The sequence below is a fragment of the Cavia porcellus genome, unplaced genomic scaffold (assembly GCF_034190915.1).
Source record: "Cavia porcellus strain 051 isolate PalLab524CR breed Dunkin Hartley unplaced genomic scaffold, mCavPor4.1 scaffold_21, whole genome shotgun sequence".
Classification (NCBI taxonomy): domain Eukaryota; kingdom Metazoa; phylum Chordata; class Mammalia; order Rodentia; family Caviidae; genus Cavia; species Cavia porcellus.
The window spans coordinates 9,519,870-9,544,759 of NW_026947504.1; the positions used below are offsets into that span (position 1 = coordinate 9,519,870).

A 24,890-nucleotide genomic window follows, 5' to 3' on the forward strand; every position below is an offset into this window, starting at 1 on the left:
AGCTTAGTTCGTTCCTGGGTCGACAGGGTATATCTCCCCTTGCTTAGGACTCCTCACACCGCACCATTCCTGGATTCTAAGCTGGCTATCTCAGAGAGCCTCTGTAGCTGCTGTTATCTATCCGCCATGTTCTCCTGGAAGTCCAAGACCAGTCTTAACTACAGAGCAAGACCCTGCCGCCCCAAGATGAATAAATAAACTAATTAAATAAAATTAAAATTAAAAACCTCTTTGCTGATGGAACATTGTCTTATCCACTGACATTATAAAAACAAGCCAGAATGGGAAGGCTGTACAGTGAATTCCTGAGGTTATCCCAGTTTGTGGACTCTCCAAGGGCATAGTAGGAATTTTAGTTGTTAATTTCTCTTTTCTGTTGGAAATACTACTACATGATTCTAAAACAGTGAATTTTAATGGAGCAAAGTGTTTCCACTGCTAATTTTTTTCCTCACCAAAGAGAAAAGTGAAGTTTCTGAGAAGGTTGGAATTTCTTTGCTCTGTAATAACCTGTTACTGTCATGTGGAGGATGATCAGATTGCAAATTTCCAGGTAGCTAGGAGACAACTTACTTTATAGATAGTGACATGGTAGACCTCTTTACCTCTTTATTCTTTGAATGTCTATATTTCTTAGAATTGCCTTGCTTCCTTTCTGAAATCTAAATTATGTAGAGGAAACACGATTACTTTGACCCAGCTCAGGACATCTAAAACAGGTTAGAAATGTCAAAGCAGGTTAAAGTACAGGACAGTGCTGGCTGCCGTAAGTAAGGTAATATTCTCAAAAAGTCATTTTCTCCCTTTCTTGCTGTTGATTTTTGCTTTTTTTTTTTTTTGGCAGCCTTTTTTTGACACAGGTTTGAGGTGGTTGAGAATAGCTTTTTGAGAGCTTCAGATCACATTAATCCAGTAATTGTGGTGATCCATGCTCTCAGGAACTCTTAAAATAACTCACTAGTTTGGTATCCCAAGATATTTGGCTTTACTAAGGCTATTTTACCCATATACTTTCATTAGCACAAAAAATTATCTTAGGTTACAATAATTTATTTGGGAAGTGCTTTAAGGTTAGATTACTGAGGTGGGGATCTAGCTCAGCAACACAGTGCCTGCCTGGCAAGTGCAAGGTCATGAGTTTAATGCCCAGTACCACAAACAAAAGATAACTAAAGGTTCAAAACATGAGCCCATGTGATAGATGCTGATAAGTCTGTGTGGCAGAAGAATCATTTGGAGTTGAGTTCTTTGCAGAATTTCATCAGAAATGTTTTGTTTAGTGTCTGATTTCAAATAGCCTAGAGCCTGGAGATTGTGATGGTTGGTTAAAATTTAATGGGTCAGTTGTACTTCAGGTTATGACATCTCAGTCCCTCAGTTGCTCTGTTTCATTTCATGGTAGAGAACTTGGCCAACAGTAAACTTTAGAGATGTGCATTTTAAAAATACCTCGGTTGACTCCTACTTTTCATGATGATAATGAAGCCAGGATCAGATCCCTAAATTGGTTGTATCAGTAAATATTGTTACTGCTTTGTAGATTGACTTGCAATCTCAACCAGTTCATCTGTTAAAGAAATGTCTGTTGTCACACAGGAAATAATTTAAGAGATGTCTTTGTTTTATGACTTATGTAGACTATTCATACTGGCAGCAGCAGGCAGATACATTTTCATTGTAGGTTACTTAAAGTAACTGAAAGGGGGCTTGATATTTATGTTAATGGTTGAACACTTGGCCTAACATACCAGATGTCCAGTGTTGAATCCATTATTATCCCAATTATTTAACATTTAATTTCTGTATGTAAATCAAATATAATGCTAAACTTTGATTTGTATTAATCGACACATTTTTCTAACTTTAAAAAACTTTTCAAGTAATAAAATTTGGTTTGTTTTTTGGACTTTATTTTTCTTTTGTCAAGGCATGATCTTGCTATGTAGTTTAGGCTGGCCTTGAAGTTGCAGCATTGCTCCTGCCTCAGCCTTCTGACTGCTAGGATTACAAGTGTGCACCACTGCACCTGCTGCAAGTAATAAATGCTCATTACAGAAAATTAGAACATATATAAGCAACAAAACCAGAAAAATTGCCTTATATTTTCATTGTCCAAAAAGATTTGCACGTGTTGTGGCTTTTGAAACACATTGGTAGCTTTCATTCTCTCAGCTGTTCCTGCTGTCAGGTTGATGTCTCTCTAATCAGTTTTTGGTCCATTAAAATCTGCCCTTTGTATTCAGTTGCAGAGTGAAGAAGAGGCTGGGGAACCCGCGCAGGCTGCCGGTGATGCTCCTCCGCCTTACAGCAGCATCTCTGCGGAGAGCGCAGGTGGGTGGCCCAGCAGGCCGTGTGTGCACTCCTTCCATAACTCTTACTCTATGCCTTGTCTGGTGTGTACTTATTGGTGTTTGCTTTTGCATTCTTAAGTTATCTTTGGCTTTGTTTTTATTTTGAAGCCTAAAGTAAAAGAAATTCACATTGTTGTTCTGAGAAACAAAACCTCATTTTAAATAGAGATTTTGGCCATTGTTGTTGTTTTGAGACAGAGCTCAGTACGTCAGAGTGGGTATGATGAGCTCACCATGTAGCCCAGGGTGGCCTTGAATTTGTGGTGCTCCTTCAGGGCTGGGCTTACAGGCAGGAGTCAGCACACCCAGCAGAGATTTGGGTTTTTTAATAGAGCTCAATTTCATTCTAATTGATTCTTCATATAAAGGAAGTAGAAGTCAGGAACTGGGTGATCGCCTACTTTTAGTTTTTGATTATTTTTTTTATTAGCTGTTTTGCCTCCTTTTTAACCTATTTTTAAAATTAGTGTATGTTTTTGATGCATAATAAATGCATTCATTGTGGAGAATTGGTGCACATGTAGCTTGCTTCTTGGTCCTTTTTACATCTGCTTCCCTTCCTGTTTTCTTTTCCTCTCGTCTCCAGATCCCCTTCCTGTCTCCACATGGTCTGTTTCACCCTTAAGTGATTCCAGTCTCTATAACCAGGAATGCACTATGTCTTTTATGCTAGTAAATTGTTGTGTTTGTTTTTCCAGTCCCAGGGATTGAAGCTAACAGCGTTCTACCTCTGATCTGTATTCCTCAGAGCTACACCTCAAGTCCTTGCCCACTTTTTCTTTTTTTAATTTGCAGTTTGTTAAGTTGCCCAGAGTGGCCCCAAACTTGCAGCCTTCCTGCCTCAGCCTCTTAGGTAGCTGGTATTGTAGGTATGTGCCACCATGCCCAAGTGTGCTAGTAAATTTTTGTTTTTCCATTTTGGACTGTTAAACTTGAACATAGGGCCTTTGCACTGAGCTATATCCCCAGCTCTTTCTATTTCTTATTTTGAGACATTCTCACTGTTACCCAGGCAGGACTTCAATGTGGAATCCTCCTGTCTCGGCTTCTTAGAGTGTGGAGATTACAAGTATGTGCCACCATGCCTGGCTGATGCTGGTAAATTCTTAATGAAAAAACCTTGGTCTCCCAACTCTTTCATACTGTTCTTGATAGTTTAAACTCTTTGTTTAGCCTTTACTCGTCACATTCTTATGCTAGATTATGTCTTCAGTTTTTGTGTATATGTGTGGATGGATTGCAAAAGAAGAAATGTCAGTAGTTGAGAGCCTAACCAGTTCTACTATAAGTCCTCACCAGTTTTGATAGAATCTCTTTCATATTCTCCAAAACAGGCAAGTACCTGGCTCATGTGCTGCTACTGAGCCCTCCCTGCTACACGGATAGGTAGGCAGATTGAAGATATCATTCATCTTTGTAAGTCGAAACACAACCCTGGAATCCTTTGCATTAGAGCACTTGAGGTATTGTTATTAGTCAATGTGAGATTAAATCTGTTGGTGGTCTCTCCAGTTCAGAGGCTGCCACTAGTTATTTAGAACTTAGCTCAAATTGTGTTTCATTTCAGTTTCTGAACTCATATTAGTTTTGTTGTATTTCCATTTCATTGTATAATTATGATTCTTTTATTTGTAAGCAACTGAAACTAACCCTGCTAAATTGAAGATTTTGCAAAAATTCTAGGGTATCTCATGGAAGCAAATCAACATCAGTGACTTGAAAAGAAATCACAGTGTCATCCCCTATTAACTCTTTTCTGTGCAGACCATAAATACTGGTCTTCCATTAAATGTACCTGGTGAAAACCCTAATATACAGTATACGAATTTGGATTACTTGTTTATTAATGATAAAAAGTCCTTCCCACCTAGCTATTCAGAATTATAATGTAGTTTTTTTTAACCTGGATATTGTCTGAGTTTCTACTTTCTTCAGTTGTAAAACTTCTGACCATTTTAAGTAGAGATCTTTTCTTGGTTGCTTCACTTCTTTATACACATAATATCTTTATATTCTTTTAAATTTTCCTCTATATTGAGAAACATTCCTTTATTCATTAAGAGTGTAGAATTCATCATTGAAGAATAGGTGCTGTATATCCTGCCCCCTCACATTGTCGGATGCAGTTCCTATTGTTGTCAGCATGGTGTCTCTTGTGTCGCTGTGTTTATGTTTGTCTTAGGGCCTGAACAGTAAACAACAAAACTTAAGCTGGTACAAGATAAAAATAAGCTGTTTCTGGAATACAAGCCTGAAGAGCTCTCTCTTAACTATAGTCTGAGCTTTGTGGTATTTCATCTTAGTACTCAGAAGCCTTTAAAAAATACTGTTTTTGGCCTGTGCAAGAACATTTGATGGATTATATTAACATTGTGCCCAGAAACTTTGCTAAATTCATATATTTTGATCGCATTTTTTCTCCATATATGGTAAGATCGTCTGTAGTAGACAATTTCTTTGTTTCCTATTTGTTTGGGTTTTTTCTTTTTTTGGGGGGTGGTACTAGGGATTGAACGCAGAGCCTCCCACATGCTGGGCCCCTTTTCCAATTCTTACGGCTTTCATTTTCTTGCCATTTTGTATCAGCTAGAATTTAAACCTAGTTATTAGTGGTGATACCAGTAATAGGCATTTTATCTCCTTCTCTTAATACTAGGGGAGAGAGCATTTAGTAATTTAACACTATGGCATTGCTCCTTTTTTTGGTTTTTTGGGTAGATATTTGTGATCATATTGAAGTTTTATTCCTATTTTGTAAGTATTTTAATATTGAATTTTATCCATCTTTTCTAGATCAAGGTGAAATATTTTTCTTTTTTTATTAAGATATATTATGTTGGTTGACAATTTCAATAGTACAGTAAAAAAGTTAGGCATTAATTACAGTTAACTAAAGAAATTTTAATGTTAACCACAGGAATTTTTCAAAAACTGAAATTTAAAGCATTGTGTAGACATTTAATTGATTTACAAATGTATTTTTGCTGATTATATTGAATCTTTTATGATGCAAGTCAGTGAAAATGCCAATGTGGTGTAAAAAGAATGAAAGATTTTATGAAGATAATCATTCTATAACTGAGTTAATTTTAGCGTATCAGAGAGAACAGTATATGATAAGAAGTAATGTTAAGAGTCAAAGTGCCAAAACAAACCTGTAAGAAATTAAATTTAAGCTTTTTTCCTCTCTTAAAGGTGATTTTCCTGTTTGACAGAAAGAAATTAGAATACCGATTTACACATACATTCGTAACATTGAAATGTTTTCCTTATTTCTGTATTAAAATTAAATAATTAAATGAGAACCCATGTGGTGGTCTAAAGTAGTATTTTGAAACCATTTGGAAGTAAGGCTGCAAAGTGAGTCTGGCTTTTATGTAACTGGAAAGTGGATACATTTTAAAAATCACCACCAGATTCTTACATACAACTATAAATATCCTTTGGTTCAGTTATTCTACATGTACTCTTAGGGAAATGCCTGAATTTAGTTTGCCTCAATTTGTGGAGATCCTGGTATTCCTTTAGTTAAGCTAATTAACTATCAGATGTTGTGACTTCCTTTTTTTCTTCAGCATATTTTGACTACAAAGATGAGTCTGGGTTTCCAAAGCCTCCCTCTTACAATGTGGCTACGACACTGCCCAGTTACGATGAAGCTGAGAGAACCAAGGCTGAAGCTACCATTCCCTTGGTTCCTGGGAGAGTAAGTATAGTTTGCCATCTTGAGTACCTGATGGGCAGCTTTATGGGAGTTAGTTTATTTTTGTTACCCAATTTTGAGTTATTAGGGTTGATTAGAGAGAGTTCTGTTAATTTTAAACAAATACATTATTAAATTTAAACAAATTATTTTCAGATAATAAACATCTCTTTCTGCAAATGATGAGATCATGAGGTATGAGTAAACAGACAATTCTCAGTTTCCCCTGTTTCCGAGACTACTGTGGATCTCTGCTTTCTTGTATCTGCTGGGGTGGCTGAAATGTCTTGGAGCGGGAGCTGATTTAGAAAGTACACTGAGTTTTTAACCCTGCACACTTAAAACTGGTGTTGTGGGTACACGCTAAGGAGATCTATGGAGAAATCAACTCACGAAAGGAACTTTAACAGTCACAAAGTCTCCAGTAGTTCAGATCATACCATTTATAGGGATGCAGTTAGATCAGATCCCATCCAGCATCCTGTTGATTTGTGGGGGTTAGCCTAGGGTATAATGAGCCTGTACTGCTTTTGGCTACTCTTGGCTCTTGACATTAGACTTGTTTGTAGGTGTTACAGATGTAGTTTCATAAATATTTATGCAGATGTGGTTAGGGCCTTGGGCCAGATATTGGGAGAATGAAGGCAGGATACAGTCCCCAGGAATGTGGAGGTGATTAAGGCTCCAACCTGTAATTTTCACAGGAAATTGGAGTGAATCATAAAAACAAAAACAGAATCCTGGTCTGGCAGTGCACTGGCATAGGCCCTGGAGTTTCTTCTAGCTTTAGGGTAATACATTTATTTATAAACTATACCTGTTATAAGAAATAGTAGTATGTTAGCCCTAGCTTAGGAAAAATAGTTTATGAGCCTGGTCTAGGCTGGATTTACATGGTAATCTGCATTCAAATCTTCTGGGTACCAGGGAAAAACTATCAAACCTCATGGAGCTTATTGTCTAAAGACAAAACAGTCATAACATAACAGCTGTATATTGGAAGCAAATATGCTGAGTGCTCTTAATATATTTTTATATATTGTTTGCAAAAGATGCAAAAATTCAGGGCCAAAGAGATGAAGTAATTTGAAATTATTTGGCTAATAAGTAGCTTAAGTTAGTCAACTTCAGATAGAGTAGACTCCAGAGGGCTTCCTTGTATGTTTTACTGTATTCTGCAGAACTGTTGGGATATGTGGTGAATATAAATATGTAGAAATTAATTCTGATTGCTTACATAACTCTTCAGAGTTCTTTTGACAGGTAGACATATTTGGAAGCTTATTAAAGCTTCTGAATATTAATTCTTAATGTATGTGGCACTTTTTTCCTGTAAGGTGCTATGTATTTTGCAATGTGTAAGTGAAAAGCTTCCTACAAATCAGGATACAGAGTTTAAAACCCTAGTAGGGTAAAAGGCCAGCAGATACACCTACACTACACAAAAGTGTCAGGCATTGTATCAGTCAGTGTTTTACTGAGAAACAGATATAGTACAAGATATACAAATACACAATCAATTACTAGATTAGCTTATGATGGCCAGCCACAGAGTTGGATGAGGAAGAGTTAGGGAGTGTGTGTATACTGGAGATCAAAGGTTTCATTCCAAGGCCTGCAGTTCACTGCATTGTCTGTGCAGGTCCATATCAGGGCTGATAAGTCTCTTCCTTAAGACTGAATAAATCAATGTAAACCAAATAAATAGTCCGTGCTAAAAAGCTGAAGAATTCATGCCGGAAGCTGAAGAGTCAACACTGGAAACCAAAATATGACATCCAAGCAGAAGGCAAAGACTGGAGCTCCTCCAGAGAACAGAAGCCAGAGTGTCCTTCCTCATTTTCTTTTATACTATCTGGACAACTAGACACCCTAGGGTGGTCTTCTACATTGTACGGTGTAGAATTGCTGAGCTGATGTAGTTTAAGCTCCTATACTTCTCAAGTTGACACAATCAGTCAACCATTACAGGCATCAAGATCTTTTACTTCACTAGATGATCATAGAAAAAAATGGGTAAGAGTTGTAGAAGGAAAAAGCCCAGAAAGTAGATAAGAATTCAGCCAAATTCAGGGCAGTTCATAGGATTATTTTTGCATAAGCAAGACATTTGTGAAGGATGCTACAAAGATGAAAACAACAACTTTTGTTGGCAGAATGCTAGGCTGAGACATATAAATGTAGTACAGCATGTAGTTCACATAGTGTCTTAAGTTGTTTTTGTTTTTATCATTTTTGGTATCGGGAATTGCATTCAGGACCTTGTGCTTGCCAGGCAGGCACTGTGCCACTGAGCTATATCCTCAGCCCAAAAATGTCAGCAATTTTTTTTGTACTGGGGATCAAACTTGGGACCTTGTGCTTGCTAGGTAGGCACTTAGGCCACTGAGCTAAATCTCCAGCCCCATATCCTAAGTTTTTGAGCAGGAGTATGGAAGGACTGTTGTACTGTTTTGGAAACATTAATCTGGTAAGAATTTGTGGAATTATTGTAGAAGAGACTAAAGGACAGGAAAAATAAAAGACATTTACAATATTGAAAGCTGTGTCTGTGTACTTTAAGAGTATATTTCTGAGTGCTTATGTACAGAACTCGATAAGTCAGAATAGTGATATTTAATATTTTAAAAAATTATATAACAAATGGATTCTTGTAAAAGTTGCAAATATATAAGAAGTATGTGCAGTTAGAAAAGAAGGCTATCAGCAACACATCCCTTTCATCCCTTTACTCTAGTGTGTACTCAGGAGAAACGCTAGCTACAGGTTAGTATGGATTCTCCTCTTTGCTTTTCTTTTTTGTGTTTTTGAGACAGGGTGTCTCTAAGCAGTTGGGGTTGGCCTTGGGATCACCTTGTATCCCAGGCTGGTCTTGAACTACAGTCCTCCTGCCTCAGCCTCCCAAGTGCTGAGATTACAGGTGTGCACCACCACGTCCGGCCCCTATATCATTTGAAAAAATAGTCCCACCTGTATTGATACTGATCAGGATCATTTTCCTTCTAGAGCCACAATACTGTCTTCAAGATAGGATCAGAGAATCTTATCTACCAATAAGATTAGAGGTTAAATTTTGTTTTGATTTGTTTTGTTTTGTTTTGAGCTTTTTGAAAAGAGTCTGACCATGTAGTTCAGGGAGGTCTTGAACTCACTTATGTAGCCCAAGCTGGTCTCGAAGTAGTAGCAGTCTTCCTGCCCCAGCTTCCCAAATGCTGAGAGAATTTGTTTTGGATCTGTGTACCAATACAAAGAAGTGCTAATGGAGTTGAGCCAAGTCAACTCTGTATGGAGCCTAGGTATGCTTCCCTCCCCTTCCAACGCTGGTCAGTTTTATCTCCTTGGTAGGCCCTGATTCTTAACTACTGTAGGGACAGTGGTAGTGAGTTTGTATCATTGAAAGCTTTAAAGCTACACTGTCCCTCTATTGGTTCTAAACATGCCCTAGACTATGAAGATTGTAGCATGTATCTCAACCAAATACATAGGAAATTTTCTTTTTTTCATTTCTGGAGATGGGAACTTTTAATGTTTGCGGTATATTGCTGTAAGAATTTCGATTGGGAATGAGTATGTATCTTAGGGCTTTTGATTCAGTCCTAAGTGCCAAAAAATAATTTGGATTGTAAAATGAAGCATTCATTTAGAAAACTGTGGAGATAGAAGGAAAGATTTATTTCAGCTCTAGTTGTTTCTTACATATAATGCAAAATAAAAAGTTTAACATATACTGAACCTCTAATGCTAATAGCTTTCTTTGAATTGAACCAGAGCAATAAATTTTGTCCTTGGTGCTCATATCTGTCCTGTTATTTTTATTGATGTCTTTCTTGTGCCTAGAAATGATTTATTAATAATTTACCTATTCTTTTTATTTAGGATGAGGATTTTGTGGGTCGAGATGATTTTGATGATGCTGACCAGCTGAGGATAGGAAATGATGGGATTTTCATGTTAACTTTTTTCAGTAAGTATATACACAGCAGAGTCACTTCCTGAAAACCACAGTGCTTTGGATTATTTTGTGAAAAGTAGAATTAAGGCACTAATGGGCGTGTTGTGTTTTTACATGCGCTAACCTTCATCTTTTAGGTCTGTGAGGCTTCTTAGCATTTCTCCTACTCATGCTCAAATGCCCTTTTCTGATGAAATTTTTCTGAAAGGTTCTATTGTCTGATAGATCAAAGTCAGGTTGATTTTCCTCCTTTTTTTTGCACTTACCTTCTCATGAGTTTCATGTAGATAAAAGGAATTTATTTGCTTTATGAAAAGCAAAATGCAGTACTTTCAGAACTGATTTTATGTAAACTCCTAGAAATTCCCAAAGCAGGAAGATGAATCACTTGATTTGGGGGCAGTAATTTAACAATTTAATGTCCAAGACATTCATTTACTAAAGTATTGAATAACGCTGCAAAGAGCACAGGTCCTGAGTACACAATGTAGTGAATTTAAGACAGTGAATAGCAGTAGACATGATAGTGTAACATGTCAGAGAAGGTATTTTCTTGTTGCTTGGAGGAAAGGCAGAAAGATGAGTGTTTGGGAGGAGGTGGGGTGAGGCTGTGAAGGGTAAGTCATCTTTCATCCTTGGGAAAGTCATTCAAGCAGAGGCCAATGTAAGGAGCACACAAGACATGTCTGAATCTTTTCCCACCCTGCTTGTATAGTGGCATTCCTCTTCAACTGGATTGGGTTTTTCCTGTCTTTTTGCCTGACCACCTCAGCCGCAGGAAGGTATGGGGCCATCTCAGGATTCGGACTGTCTCTCATTAAGTGGATCCTGATTGTCAGGGTAAGTTACAACAGAAAAGGTAAATTCTGCCAAGAAATGATAATTAAAGTGATTTTGAATCTTGGTTTTTAAAATTATGTCAACTTTTTGTTTCCTCCTGCAGCCATTGCCCTGAACAATATCCCCACGCCCCTTTGAGCCAGGATCTCCCTAAGTCACTGAATTGCTCAGACTAGACTCAAACTTGTGATCCTCCTGCCTCAGTGTCCCAGAGTGCTAGGATTACAGGCATGTGTTAATCATGCCCGGTTTATGTCAACACTTAAAATTATATTTGATTTATTTTTGTTTTGGTTGCATGATGAAGCTGAACCAAAAGCAGTTGCAAGTGGTTACTGTATACAAATTTTATAATGAGTTGAGGTGGATGTTGGTCGATTCTATAGGTTGAAGTTGTTTTTGCAATAATAAGGTTATCACATCTGTGCTAGTTTCTCAAAAGTACGCATTCCTCTCATTAATTCTTGTTGAATTATAATTACTTTTCTCCTTCCTTACCGGGCACCCTCCACCCTCCCTTCTTTGCTTCCTTCTTTCCAGGATTATTCCAAAATATGGGGGTACAAAGTATTCAGCAACTGTTACTCTGTTAGGGGTCAACATGTGAAGTAAATTAAAGAGATGTATATCTTCATTGATTTGGAAGTTGCCTGTTAGAGTTACACAGAATAACTCAAAATTCTCAGAGATCTTAGCTTTAAAAGTATTTTCCAGGTAGACATGCTCTTGTGTAATGTGATCCTGGTCCTTGGGCTGAGGCAAAAGACAGTCATGAGTTTGATGATATAATGAGACCCTGCCTCAAAAAGAAAAACAAAAATTTAAAGTATTCTTTGACTTTAAAATATTTATTGCAAGTGCTGGCCTTAGAGACAGAACCAGTTTATTTCTATTAAATTGGCATACCAGCCAAACAGTTGGCTTTAGCGCTATTGGATAAGCAAAGTAAAATTATCATCAATACATATTTGCATTTGTCACAACTTTGATATCAGTAATGTATAAAACCTTTTTTGTGGTGGAACACACCTGTAATATCGCCACTGAGGCTCTAGCAGGAGGATTGTCAGAATTTGAAGGCCAGCCTGGGCTACATACATAGTGAGTTCAAGGCCAGCTGAATTACATAGTGAGACCCTGTCTCATGAGGAAAAAAAACAAGTTTTTGAAATTATTGTCAGTAGGGCCTAGGATTTAGCTCAGTGGCATAAGCACCTGCCTGACAATCACGAGGTCATGGGTTCGATCCCGGTACCAAAAAAAAGAAATTATTGTAAGGATGAAATCACAGCAGCGGTATGACAAATAATAGCCTTGTATTTTGTATGTCCTTGAGTTAATATAGGAAATTGTGTGTACTAATGTGCTGTAAAGTGTTTGCCTCACTTTTTCAGTTTTCCACCTATTTCCCTGGATACTTCGATGGTCAGTACTGGCTTTGGTGGGTGTTCTTGGTTTTAGGTAAGTACTTTTAAAAGAAAAGGTTATGTTAAACTCCATAACTGAAATTCTTTTAGTAACCCATTACCTACCTCATTTATTGTATATTATATTAACATAATACAAAGTTTAAAATTATAATTTTAAATGTCTTTTTTTTTTTTTTTCATAAAAATGAAGCAGTTGTCACCATCAAAGTAACAGGCACAGTCATAAAAGTTCTTTGTAGAGTTAGGTTTTTCCTAATCCATTTACATATATTTCTCTATCCCTGATGAGCAGGCCATACTAAATAAGATGATCCTGTGGTGTGTGGATTTTTTTCCCCCTGTTAATTATTGCTGCCAAAGATTCACAATCTAAACCTCCATTTGCTTATGGACACATTATAAACACATGAACTAACTCATGGCTGTATGTAGCTTATCTTTGGTTAGACCTGACAAACAGCAGAAAGTGTGTTACATCATTAGATATAACTTCTGAAAGAACCATTATTGGATTTCCAGAATTTTTCTGTTTACTATTGGAGAAAATAAGAATTATTTTTGAGTGACTAGGAGGCTTTTAAAAAATATGCCTATTAGCTGGGAGTGGTGGTGCACTCCTGTAATCCCAACACTTGGGAGGCTGTGGCAGGAGGATGGCTGCAAGTTCAAGACCAGCCTAGGCTACCAAGTGAGCCCAAGGCCAGCCTGAACTGTGTAGCAAGATCCTGTCTCAAAAAGAAAAAGAAAAAAAAAAAAAGCCTAGATAATTTAAACTGTCAGGCTTCATACTATGTTTTTTGCTGTAAATATTTTTAAATCTTTTCCTAAAAATTAAAGCAAAAAAGTGGGTGACTCTTCATTATTTGTAAAGAAAATGTATGTTATACAATAAGAGGCCACCGTCATTGCTATCATCTCTGTAAGGCAATAGGCCATCATGTACTTGCTAAGGATCTTGTGATTGACTTACTGCACAACTGTGACATCACTTCTTCCTGTCCCCTGGTTTGGGCCTTTATATTGTGTCCTTATTAGGGCTACTGCTAATGGGACTGTGTAGGACAGCCTAGCACCAGTGCCCACCAGTTGCTTAAAAGATTTGCTTGGGCTTAGAGAGCCATGCATAGCTGACTTCAAATTTTTCTTAGAAAATGCAAGTCATCTATCATGTCATCCTCCCTGATAATATCATCTGCTCTAGTCTTGGTCATTGGAATTCTAATAATTCTAGAAAGAGAAATACAGATTTTTAAAAATCTTCCTTTGATTACTAAGAAATTTAATAATACAAATGATTGGCAAGGAACACAACTTACCAGGAGTAAATCATTGTCATGGTTATGCTTTAAACTGCTTTTCAGGGAGACCGGACCACATCTCTTCACCTGAGCCACAGTTAAATAAAGTTCTAAGTAGAGCTGGGGATTTAGCTCTGTGGCTCACGTACTTGCTTGCCTGATAAGCTCAAGGTAGAGTTCAATCCTTAGAACCAAAGAAAAAATTCCATGTTTTCAGGTTATTTATAAGCACGTTATTTTAATAAGCTAATGTTGATTTCCTTTCTCTTTTAAAGGCTTATTTGAGATGGACTTATGTACTTTATTGTTGGTCACTCTTAACCATGTTTACTTATGAACAGAAAATGCTGCAGCGGCAGACACCCTTATTTGCTTGCCTGGTGCTGGCTCAGTGTAGGAGCTTCTCTTCACACAGAACCGCTTGGGGAGTTTCTCCTTCAAGGGCAGAGCTCTTGAAGCTGGCAACTCTTAAACTTCCTCTAACCTAGAGATGGGTTTGTTCCGTGGTTATTTGAAGTTTTTAAAGTTAATTGCCAACACTTAAAAACCAAGATTTTTCAAATAGGAGATCTGAATTTTTAAGTTTTTTTCTTAGAAGTTGGAATAGTTAGCAGAACTGGCCTATATTTATACATGGTACTTTTTGGCTGGAGCTCAGCTGGGTGTAGCTGTCCAGCCCCTTTAAAAAAAAAAAACAAAACTCTCCCCAAAACAGTTTTGTGCTCTCCATTTTAGGAGGCTCCCCCTTGACCCAGACCCTGGTTACATTCTCTTTGTACTTTTGGTGCCACACAGAAGAATGGTGTTCATCAAACTCAGCTGTGACAACTCTTGGTTATTGCCAGAAACCATTTCTCCTATGTTGAGGGTAAAGAGTTTCCACCACTGATAAATGTGTCCGAAAGAAAGCTGAACCATTGTCCAGGGCTGGGGAAGGGGACGAAGGAGTAGGCAAACCAGGACTGCTAGTTGGTACAAGGTTTTTGGGGAGTGATGAGTATGTTTTAAAATTACATTGTAGCTGGGAGGCTTTACAAGTCTGTAAGTACACAAAGTGAACTCCATAATATATAAATTGTATCTCAGTACTTAAGACTCAGGAATCAGCCAGGTATGGTGGTGCGCGCCTGTGATCCCAGCACTCCATAGGCTGAAGCAGGATTGCTGTGAGTTTGAGGACAGCCTAGGCTACTTAGTTCAAGACCAGCCTGGAGTACGATAGGGAGACTGTCTCAAAGAAGGGCTCAGAGGCACTCTGAAGGAGTTCAGGAGCATGTGACTTTCCATGGAACGGGGCACGTCACCCCCTCTGAGGACCCTCTGAAGAAGTGCAAGCGTCTGAGAATTTGTAGAGTCTAGTGCAGTTGCACAAAATCAGCCTTAGGCTGGAAATAAAGATCAGTAGTGTGAGACCTTGTCTCAAAAAGACAAAAAAAAAAAGAAGTTAAACATCAGTGGTAGTGCATTTGGAAAGATAACATAGGTAAGTAGATTGACTGATGTGGGTGAGTGGATGGATGGATGGATAGATAAATTCATCCTTAATAAAAGAGAAATAGAGCTCAGAGTTGAGACTGAGAATTATTTTAATAGGTAAGAGGATCCTGACATCTAGTGGACAACATTATGTACTGTCAACTGGAAAAAAAAGCACTGAAGGAAGCGTGCACACGCACACTCCCTCCCTTCTTCTCTCCCTCCCTCCCTCCCTGCATCCTTAATTTGGGAAAACCAGTTCTAATCTCTTCGTTTTTTGTGTGAGTTAATTATCTTGCAGTGATTTTTTGGGATACAGAATGATTTGATGTGCTACTCAGTGAGGCTTCCAAATATAAATGTTTGGTCGCATTTTTTCCTTTTGACCAACTACATTCTGAATGTACAAAAGAAACTTGATTTTTGACTCTTAAGGTTATGCTTTCTCATTGAGGAGTTTATAATTTGGTATGAAAAGCCTTAGGAGGCACTGAATGAAATGTTCGTGTTTTCATAGCCTTTAGCAAAAAAATGATAGGCTATTGCTGTCAGGAGAAGTATTTCTGGGGAGGAAACTTAACATGAAAATTGTTAATTTATGCTTGACTTTTCTTTTTTTACAATAGGCTTTCTCCTGTTTCTCAGAGGATTTATTAATTATGCAAAAGTTCGGAAGATGCCAGAAACTTTTTCAAATCTTCCCAGGACCAGAGTTCTCTTTATTTATTAAAGGTATTTTTTAAAATGTGTTCTAGTTTCACTGCGATCATGTGATATGTTGCAGATTTCCATTCAGTGTTGGAGTAAAGATTGCTGGTAGGGAATATAGAAAAGGTAAAGAAAGTACAATCCCTGCCTCTTCTGCAGTTTCTAGTTTGGGCTGGAGAGGTGCACCAAAAAAAGTGTGATAAGGGCAAGTTAGACAAACTGCTGTTTTTCTGTCTTAACATTTCATGTTTTGACAGATGAATCAGGGGACTTAGTAGCTATCAGGGAGCTAAGATATTGTTTGATTAAAGCCAGCATCCCAAAGCCACTGCTTATTTTTGTACCAGTTCCAAAGGATATCATTCAGAACTAACCCTTCAGGCCTGTAAGCACACACAGACTTCTAACCCAGAGTAAAGAGACTATAAGCACGGGCTGCTGTCAAGCTCAACAAGACTTCTGTCTTGTAAATTTAGTCATTGAGTCTTTCCTAGTGTCTTTTTCAGGTTCACACCCAGGTATTTTCACTCTTGTGAAGAAGGTTCGTTCTCAAGACAAAGAAGGGGAGAGAGGATCTTCCCCCCTTGTCTGTAACAGGACTAAGCCCTGTCCAGGTTCTTTGATTGATCCCTGGCTTTTGCAGAAGCTGACTTCATCTCCATCTGTTGCTACCTAAAGGAAGGAATAGGGAACTTTTAAGGTCTCCAGTAAGACCATCTAGGTATTCTTGACCTGGCTTTTTGTTCTTAGGACTTGTGGCACTGTATGGATGAAGAAGTAGACACTTATATATCAGCTGAAAGTCTCAGGCAAGGGTTTTCAGCGTACATGTAGCAGTTGTGACGAATCTTAAAGAATAAGTAGAATTTCAACTAGTAGAAATTGTATAGTGAAGGGAAGGATTTCAGAATCCCATTAGGTAGAGTGAGAGCAAAAATAGAGGCAGAGAAATATAACGACAGCAACTCAATTGAAACAGAAAGAAGTATTTTGAGGGTCAAGGCTGGGAAGCCATGTTGGGTCAGTGTTGTCAGTGTTGCTAAGTACTAAGCCCACTTGCAGTGTAACTGTCAAGTTTGTAAAGCTGCCTTTTAACACACCAGCATGTTGGTATAATGCAAGGCTAAATCCATGTGAACACCATTTTGTTCTCTGGTCACTGTTGGGTTTCATAATTACTGTAGATATTCACATACTAACAGTGGGAGTCTCAGTTTTCAAGACCAGTTGTGGCTGTATACATCAAGAAAATATATCCATGGGGCTGGGGATTTAGCTCGGCGGCATAAACGCCTGCCTTGCAAGCAAGCAGGCAGTCGTGAGTTCGATCCCCGGTACCGATAAAAAGAAAAAGACAAAAAAAAGGAACAGTTTCTCTTGGCTGTTCCGAGTGCAGTGGTGTTTACAACTAATTGATCACAACCAGTTACAGATTTCTTTGTTCCTTCTCCACTCCCACTGCTTCACTTGACTAGCCTAAAAAAAAAAAAAGAAAGAAAGAAAATATATCCACTATGTTTAATTTTCCTGGTAATAGGACAGCATTGACAGAATTAGATAATACCTTGTTTAGTGTAACAAACATTTTCCAGGCATAATCAAACAACACTAATATTTATAGTTCTCCATGTATCAGGCACTATATTAAACATTTTACATGTATAATTAAATGTACTTAACACATAGCTTTAGCTTATGTTAAAGTCAGTTTCTTTAAGAGAATATGCTCTGTGTTTACGTGTTTTTTTAAAGGGGAAAGAAATTTTGCATTGCATGTTTTAAAGTGTATGACATGACATGAATTTGAACTCAGAGTCTGGACACATCTGCACATGAGCTACTGGCTTAGATTCTAAGGCTTATGCTGTGTCTTTCTGTTTAGCGCATCCTGATCATAAGAGACATAGCTGATGTTTGGCACAGTTTTATTCAGTTAAGTAATGGATTCTGTAGGTGTAGTATAATGGTAGCTCTGAATTCTTTAGTGAACTGAAATCACTCCTCTGTCAAAGGAGGAGTCTTAACCTAAGGAGGAGTCTTCACTTAAAAAATTTGAATCTTTCTTAGGAAATTGCATACCTTCTTCATCTTCGGTTTAATGCATAACAAATAGGTCACAAGAAAGCCTGAAATATTATTTTCTTGTATTTTTGGGGGACTTCAGTGACATTTTTATTGCTACTTTTGTTTTGATTTCTACAAAATTTTTGAAATGTTTCTTGTATTTCTGAATTTTCTTTTTTTTTCGAATTCTGAATTTAAAACAAAGCATCTTTAGGGTTATGATTTGGACTTGGCAGTCCTTAGTAAAATGCTAGGGATCTGTTCAGGGAACTTCTTTGAACTCAAGAGCCTGAGAGAGCTTTAGCAGTGTGTTTTAGAAGTTGTTTGAAACTTGGCCACAAATAAATGAAACTTGGTCCCACATCAGAAGCATGATGGCATTCATTTGCCTCTGTGCCCAGCATCGATACCTTGGTTGGTTTGAAGTCATTCCCAACAAGTCATAAGAGTTCTAAATTAAACATTGGGAGAACTTACAGCATTCAGGATTCTAATGGTTTCCTGACTAATTCTTACGGGAACCGCAGAAGGAATCTGAAAAGCCATAATATCCTGTGGCACTAAGTGTCCTTTGTTCGTTGAAAGCGGTCAGAACTCTCCACCCAGATCCAAATGTGGAAAGATCATCCTTCTCTAGTTCAGAGTAAATTTAGTTTAACTTGGTTAAATGATGTGCAGGAAAACCATGGTGTGATATCTGGAGGTTTTCTTTTCTTTTGACTCCTATTTTAATGGCAGTGTCACTAGTTACAAAGCTAACTGTACGCTTACTTTATGCCAGAAAGCCCACAGGTAGAGAATTTAAAGAATAACTCTGCTATTAACAGAAAAGTGATATTCCTTCCATGCTTCTCTAACACTTGGCATTTTACTAGAAGATCTAGAAATAATGACTTTGTTTAGGTACCCAAGATATAGTACAAATAAGCCAATCTTAAAATAATCACAGAGGACTCCTCTGTAATCAGCTAAAACGAGTGGTGTAAAACCTAAGAAGGCTGCTGAGCTTGGGTTATTACCACAGGGGACAGTCTGGGCCCTCGCAGAGTTGCCTTGGGCCTCAGGTTGCGGGTGGGGTACTTTAATTTTCTCAGTTAACTTGTTTCCCACTTGACACAAAAGCCAGAAGGAACTGCTAAAAGTGGGCACAGTGGCACCAAGTGTATGTGCCTGTGAAGAAGTGAAAGAAACGAAATGTTTCTTGTGTATTATTTATAAAAAACCGTAACTTTTATGCAGACATGTGTTACTGAAGTGAATGGTTAAAAAATGTAAAGCATTCATACTTTTTCTCAATTCTAGTTCACTAAAAAGTACAGTTCTGCTGGGTATGGTGATAAACACCTGTAATCCCAGCTACTCAGACTCAGCCAAGGAGGAGGATTGAAAACTCTTAAGCCTGCTTGGGCAGCTCTGCAAGACACTGTCTCAAAATTAAAAGGGCTGAGGGTGTATTCAGGGGTAAAGTGCTTGCCTGGTATCATAGGTGAGACCCCGAGTTCAGCTCTTAGTTGCAGAAGAAAAGAAAAGAAAAGCACTCTCTTCCCTGATGCTGCCAGGTAAAGGAAGGTTAGCTCCAGTAACTACAGGTGGTAACAGTTCATCGTTATAGCTAACACGACCTGTGTTATGCCAGAAGCACCTGCATGTGTGAAGCATAATATTTAAAAAATCTATTGCATCTAAAATAGCCAGGGATGTAGCTCAGTGACACAGTGCCTGCCTGACAAGCGTGAGGTTATATGTTTGATCCCTGGTACCATAAATAAATAAATAGGAAAATATTTTTAAGCTCTGGCATTAATGAGTTGAAGACTTCATAATTAAAAAGTGATTCCTGCGTCTGGTTAAACAATACACTTTAGGGGTTATATATTTTAATTTTTTTTCTATACAATAGCAAAATCATTTTTTTCCCTTTCTGTAATTTTCCCTCGTTCCAAGTACCTCTCTTAGTAAAGGAAATCATCTTAAGATAAAGTTTGATTTAGAGGACCATGTTATAAAGTAACCAGACAGTAGGGATGGTGTTTCCCTGCTTAAAAAAGTGATGGACTCTGCTTTAAAAACAGAAACACATACGCACACACACAATGTCCGTGAAGAAATGATTCAGTTGTCATCCTCCAGTTAAATGATGTGTAGGCTGTTGGTTAAATGATCTGATTCTCAGTGCTGTGGTGTCCCTGAAACCTCTAAAAGGTCCACGACCACTGATTCCAGGAAACCTGAGAGGGAGTCTGTAGGATTCCCCAGTCCCAGAGAGTTCTGCGACACTGCCTTTCACAGCGGCCTTGGACAGCGAGCTTCTCTAGCAGCCTTTTCGCTCTGGAGTTTGTATGGTGCTAGAACGAGCCTGCGGCAACCTGTCTGGGTCCTCCTAGGGGATTTTAAATGACTGTCAGGGCTTTGATTTGAAGGGCTCAGTTAGAGCTGTTATGAAATAACATCAGCTGAGGAAGTGCTCTCTACTCTTCTAGATAGACATTGTTGCATCATGTCTCACCAACTCATCAAAAGTGGCGGGCCAGAGATTACTTGAGTTTCTAATGATTCTACCTCATTGTAATCCTTCATTTGGTAGCAGACTTCCAGATTCCTGTTTTCTTCAGCTTGGTGTGTTTGTTTGTGTGTTTGTTTGAGGTACTGTGTATTGAACTGAGGTACTGTGTATTATTTCCATATCTGCTGGAAAAGTACATTTTTTTTTTTTTTTGTACTGGGAATCAAATTTAGGATTTGGCACTTGTCAGGTAGGTGCTTATGCTGCTGAGATCCATCCTCAGCCCTTTCAGCCTGGTTTTTACAGTTCTTTCTAATCTTGATACCTTTTTTGGTGTTTTTTGTTTTTGATTGGAGGCTTTTCTGAGTGTAGTTCAGGCTGGTCTTGAATTCACAGGGACCCTCCTGCCTCTACCTCCCAAGTACTGAAATTACATGTGTGTGACACCATGCCCATTTCTGATACTGTTACATTCTGGCATCCTTCTGCCTCTTAAGATGTCTCTCAGTCAGAATAAAAGTTTCAGTATCATTGGTTTACTAAGAAGAATTCAATTTTGAGTTTGAAAAATCATTCACAGTTTTTAAAGAATATTTTAATTTCTTGCAGTATTGTAGTTTCTGCATTTTGGCAGCCTTTTAAAGATTTATGCTTTTAATCAGAAAAAATAGAAGTTGTTGTGACTTTTTCAGTAATCTAGATTGATAGAGAAGTACTTGTCACTCAGTGCTGGTTACCACAAAATAGTTCTCTGTAAATACTAAGGTTATTAATATATCTATTGTTTTCTTTTAACATTATTTGTCGTTTTTCCCTAAATTATTTCCACAAGAACCAAAACAAGGATCAGTGATTTAGCTCATTAATGTAAGCACCCCAATCTCTGGTACCCAAAAAAAGGAACGAGGGGAGTCTACTGGTCTGGGGATTTAGCTCAGTGGCACAAGCACCTGCCTAGCATGCACAAGGTCATGAGTTTGATCCCCGGTTCCAAAAAAAAACAAAAAACACCAAAACCGTTTACTCTGCCAGTCCCAGAATACCTCAAAGAAAACTGAATTTAATGAAGGATATGGACAAAGTGAGGGATGTGGTTCAGATGCAGAGAATTTTGGCTGACATCCACAAGGCTGTGAGCTCCATCCTTAGCACCATTAAAAACTAATTATTTTGAGATCATATATATATGTATGTCATATATACTTCTTTCTTAAAATTAGGAGTACATTATTACTTTCAGAGAAGCATGCTCCCAAAATACATTGGCTTTTAGAGAAAACTTATTTTTAAAAAGTATTTTACCGTTTTTTTAACTTTGCTGATGACATTACATCATTGCCATCCTCACTGGAAATCACCCTGTGTGACATCTGGCACAATTGTCAGAGGAAACCACAGTTTCAGTTGTGTGAGGGAAATTACCTGTGCACTTGAATTCTGTCCCAGTTTTTAGTTACTGCTGGCAGGGTTAAATGTAGAATGAAAAATGGCTGTTTCCATTTTGTTCTCTTGCTAAAACAGAAGAGAGAATAGGGCAAAACTATTGACTTCATAGGTTTTTAGAAAAAGAATACCAGTTCTTTCTAATTCTGGAGGCCTTAGTAATGTTAACTAGAATTTTAATGTTTATGAATACTTTGATGTTGGTATATGGTAATCTTAAAACTATGCTAAAATGCGCCTCTCATCCAAACATCCTGCCTGCCTTTGTGATGATATCCTTCTCTTAGCCAAAATAACAAGCTAACTAGAATTTCACTATTCAATATCCTTCTCTGGCAGATGTTTTCTGGCAAACGCCTTCCTGCATTTATGAATTTCCTCTCAAGAAGCAAGAGAACACCTGCAGGAAGTGAATCAAGATACGGAACAGAGGAATAATCACCTGCTTTAAAAAATAAAGTACTGTTGAAAAAGATCATTTCTCTCTATTTGTTCCTAGGTGTAAACTTTTAATAGTTAAATGCAGAATTCTGTAATCATTAAATCATTAGTAGTTAATGTTTGAAAACACTCTTGCAATCAAGTCTGTGATGTATTAATGCCTTATGTATTGTTTGTAGTCATTTTAAATAGCATGAACCATGTCCCTGTAGTCAGTAGGGGGCAACCTTGCTTTACTCACCCTCCATCTCAAGAACATGAATTTGGAATTAAGGATTTTAGTGTAAGATATAAAGCTGGTTATTTTCAAGGGGTTTTCTCAAAAGGTAATACTTTCGTTACGATTGTATCTCTGCTCATAATCCATATTTGCTGTTAAAATTAATCTAGAAATTTATTCCATTGTACTATGTGTGAATACCTGGAAGCAGAATCATAGTGTGAAATACATTTAAGGTGTGCTCAAAAAATACATTCTTAATTGGTAAATAAGCATTAATTTTTTATAGTCTATATTCAAAATTTTAAAGTATCTCATTGTTCTGTGGTGTATACCTAAAGAAGAATTTTAAAGTATCTTATGTTCTGTGGTGTATACCTGAGGAAGATACCTCAAAAAGCGATGTTACTGCATAAATGGAAAGGACAAAGACAAGTACAGTGTAATTACTAAAATGTAATTCTTGACAGTCTATATTTCCTGACATTGCATAATTAAGAGTCTTAAAAGATTAAGTAACTAGGAGCAAAGAAGGAACTAGCTTGGAATTTTTGAGATGATCCCTAACATACTGTACTACTTGCTTTTACAATGTGTTAGCAGAAACTGATAAATTAGAAATGTAGAATGATGTACTTTATACCCAAGTAGCAGTTCACCTTGGTTTGCTATATTAAAACTGTAAATACAACAGAACATTAATAAATGTTTCTTGTGTAGCACCTTTTACTGTAGATTAGTGTTTAATTTTTTTGCATTTAATTTTGTTTGCATTTATTGGTTGCCAAAACAACTTCTTATGAGAATTATTCAATGAATATTAAAAAACTGATCTTGGGTCAGTTTTATTTTTTTCAGCATAGGAGGTTCCTTTCTTATGTGTCCTACTCCATACATTCCTAAAAAACCGTTTGTCAGCATTGGTTCTGCAAAAGATAGGAATGAAAATAAGGAGGAATTGTGCAGACTTTCATTCTGGAATTCCTGATTGTGCTTTACTCTGTAGACATGATCTTTTAGTGTTTTCTGCACATTCTCTACATTTATCCCTTTTCTCAGTTGAGACTAGCCTGAGGGCCAGGGTGGTGGCATTGCATACCTGTGGTCCCAGCCCTTGGGAGGCTGAAGCAAGAGGATTGCCATGAGTTCGAGGCCAATGTGAACTACATATTAAGACCTTGTCTCAAAAAAAGAAAAAGAAAACAAATAGCCTGTGGTTTGAGTCCATATATACCCAGTTGAGGCTAAAGATTCTTCATCTGGATCTCCATTCTTGTTTGTATTAAATTTAGAGACCAGTGGTTCTTAAACTGAGTTATTTGATTCCCCCCCCCATATTCCATTTAAATTATGTTTGAAGAAAAATGCAGCAGAATAATCAGATTGCGTGATTAAAAGCACAAATCAGCACGAGTTTGGTGTGATAGCTATAGATGTTCATTAATCCGATACTCATGAATATCTGTAATCACATGACCATCCAGAGTCAGCATAGGAAGTATTTTGGGATATCAGTATGTAATGCACAGAAAAGAAGGCTGTTTGACAGCCACATAGGAAAACCAACCTCCTGGATTTCTATAACAGTATATTCTTGCTTAAATGTTATTTATAATAGAAAAGTCCCCATGCCCATCCTGGGCAAGGATGACCCTAGTACCTTTAAAGTAGGCCACATTCCAAGCCCCTTTTCTCTTACTTTTAAGTGTTGATAGACAAGATCTTGCTGAATTGCCCAGACTAGGCTTGAACTTGTGATCCTCTTGCCTCAGCTTCTCAAGCAGCTGGGATTGCAGGCATACACCAGTGCACCTGGCAGGATGGAGTTTTACAAAAGCTTCTGAAGATTTTTGAGTTAGATTATACCTACAGTAAAGTTTAGAAATTTTCGGAACCTATAATACCAAGTTCCAGAATGAAAAGACCTCTAGCAATCTAAATAAATGTGGACTCATAGAGCAGAGAGAACTATTTAAATTACCTTGCAGAATACAAGGGTCCTAAATTCATTCTAACATTGTAAACCAGCTCTGAGTTTGTTCCTTTGATCCATTATTTGGTTTTGTATAATCGGCGAACTGAAATACTCAGAATTAACTGTTTGTATGCATTTGGTGACCCATTGAATCTGTTAAACATAAACCTATAGTATGATATACTTCTAAAGCAATCAAGTGGTGGCACATGCTGTAACCCCAGCACTCAGCAGGCTGAGGCAGGAAGATCTCTGAGTTCAGAGCCAGAGATCTACTACATAATGAACTGAAGTCTAACCTGAACTACATAGCAAAACACTGTCTCCAAAAGCAAAAGACAGTGGGGGTGGGGGCGCAAGCTGTCAGTAAGATATTTCAAGTCTTTTGAGGTATGTAAAATCAGGATTGTACATTACCTAGACTGTTTGCCATTCACTTCTCATTTTACTCTGCGTTTTCTTTCTTTCCTTGATAGGCTATTCTTG

At 37.7% G+C, this 24,890-nt stretch overlaps 1 protein-coding gene across 4 annotated transcripts in view; it reads left to right on the forward strand.

The window, feature by feature from the left end:
- The window catches only part of Ndfip1 (Nedd4 family interacting protein 1), a 93,067-nt gene extending 69,916 nt beyond the window's left edge, over positions 1-23,151 (forward strand). For all 4 annotated transcript variants that reach the window (XM_063232283.1, XM_003477193.5, XM_063232285.1 and 1 more), the window contains 7 exons: positions 2,244-2,331; positions 5,927-6,057; positions 9,931-10,018; positions 10,722-10,846; positions 12,241-12,307; positions 15,677-15,782; positions 22,108-23,151. In XM_063232283.1, coding sequence (XP_063088353.1) covers positions 2,244-2,331; positions 5,927-6,057; positions 9,931-10,018; positions 10,722-10,846; positions 12,241-12,307; positions 15,677-15,780 — 603 coding nt within the window. In that variant the 3' untranslated portion in view covers positions 15,781-15,782; positions 22,108-23,151. The remainder of the gene's footprint in view (positions 1-2,243; positions 2,332-5,926; positions 6,058-9,930; positions 10,019-10,721; positions 10,847-12,240; positions 12,308-15,676; positions 15,783-22,107) is intronic.
- The last annotated feature ends 1,739 nt before the right edge of the window (positions 23,152-24,890 follow it).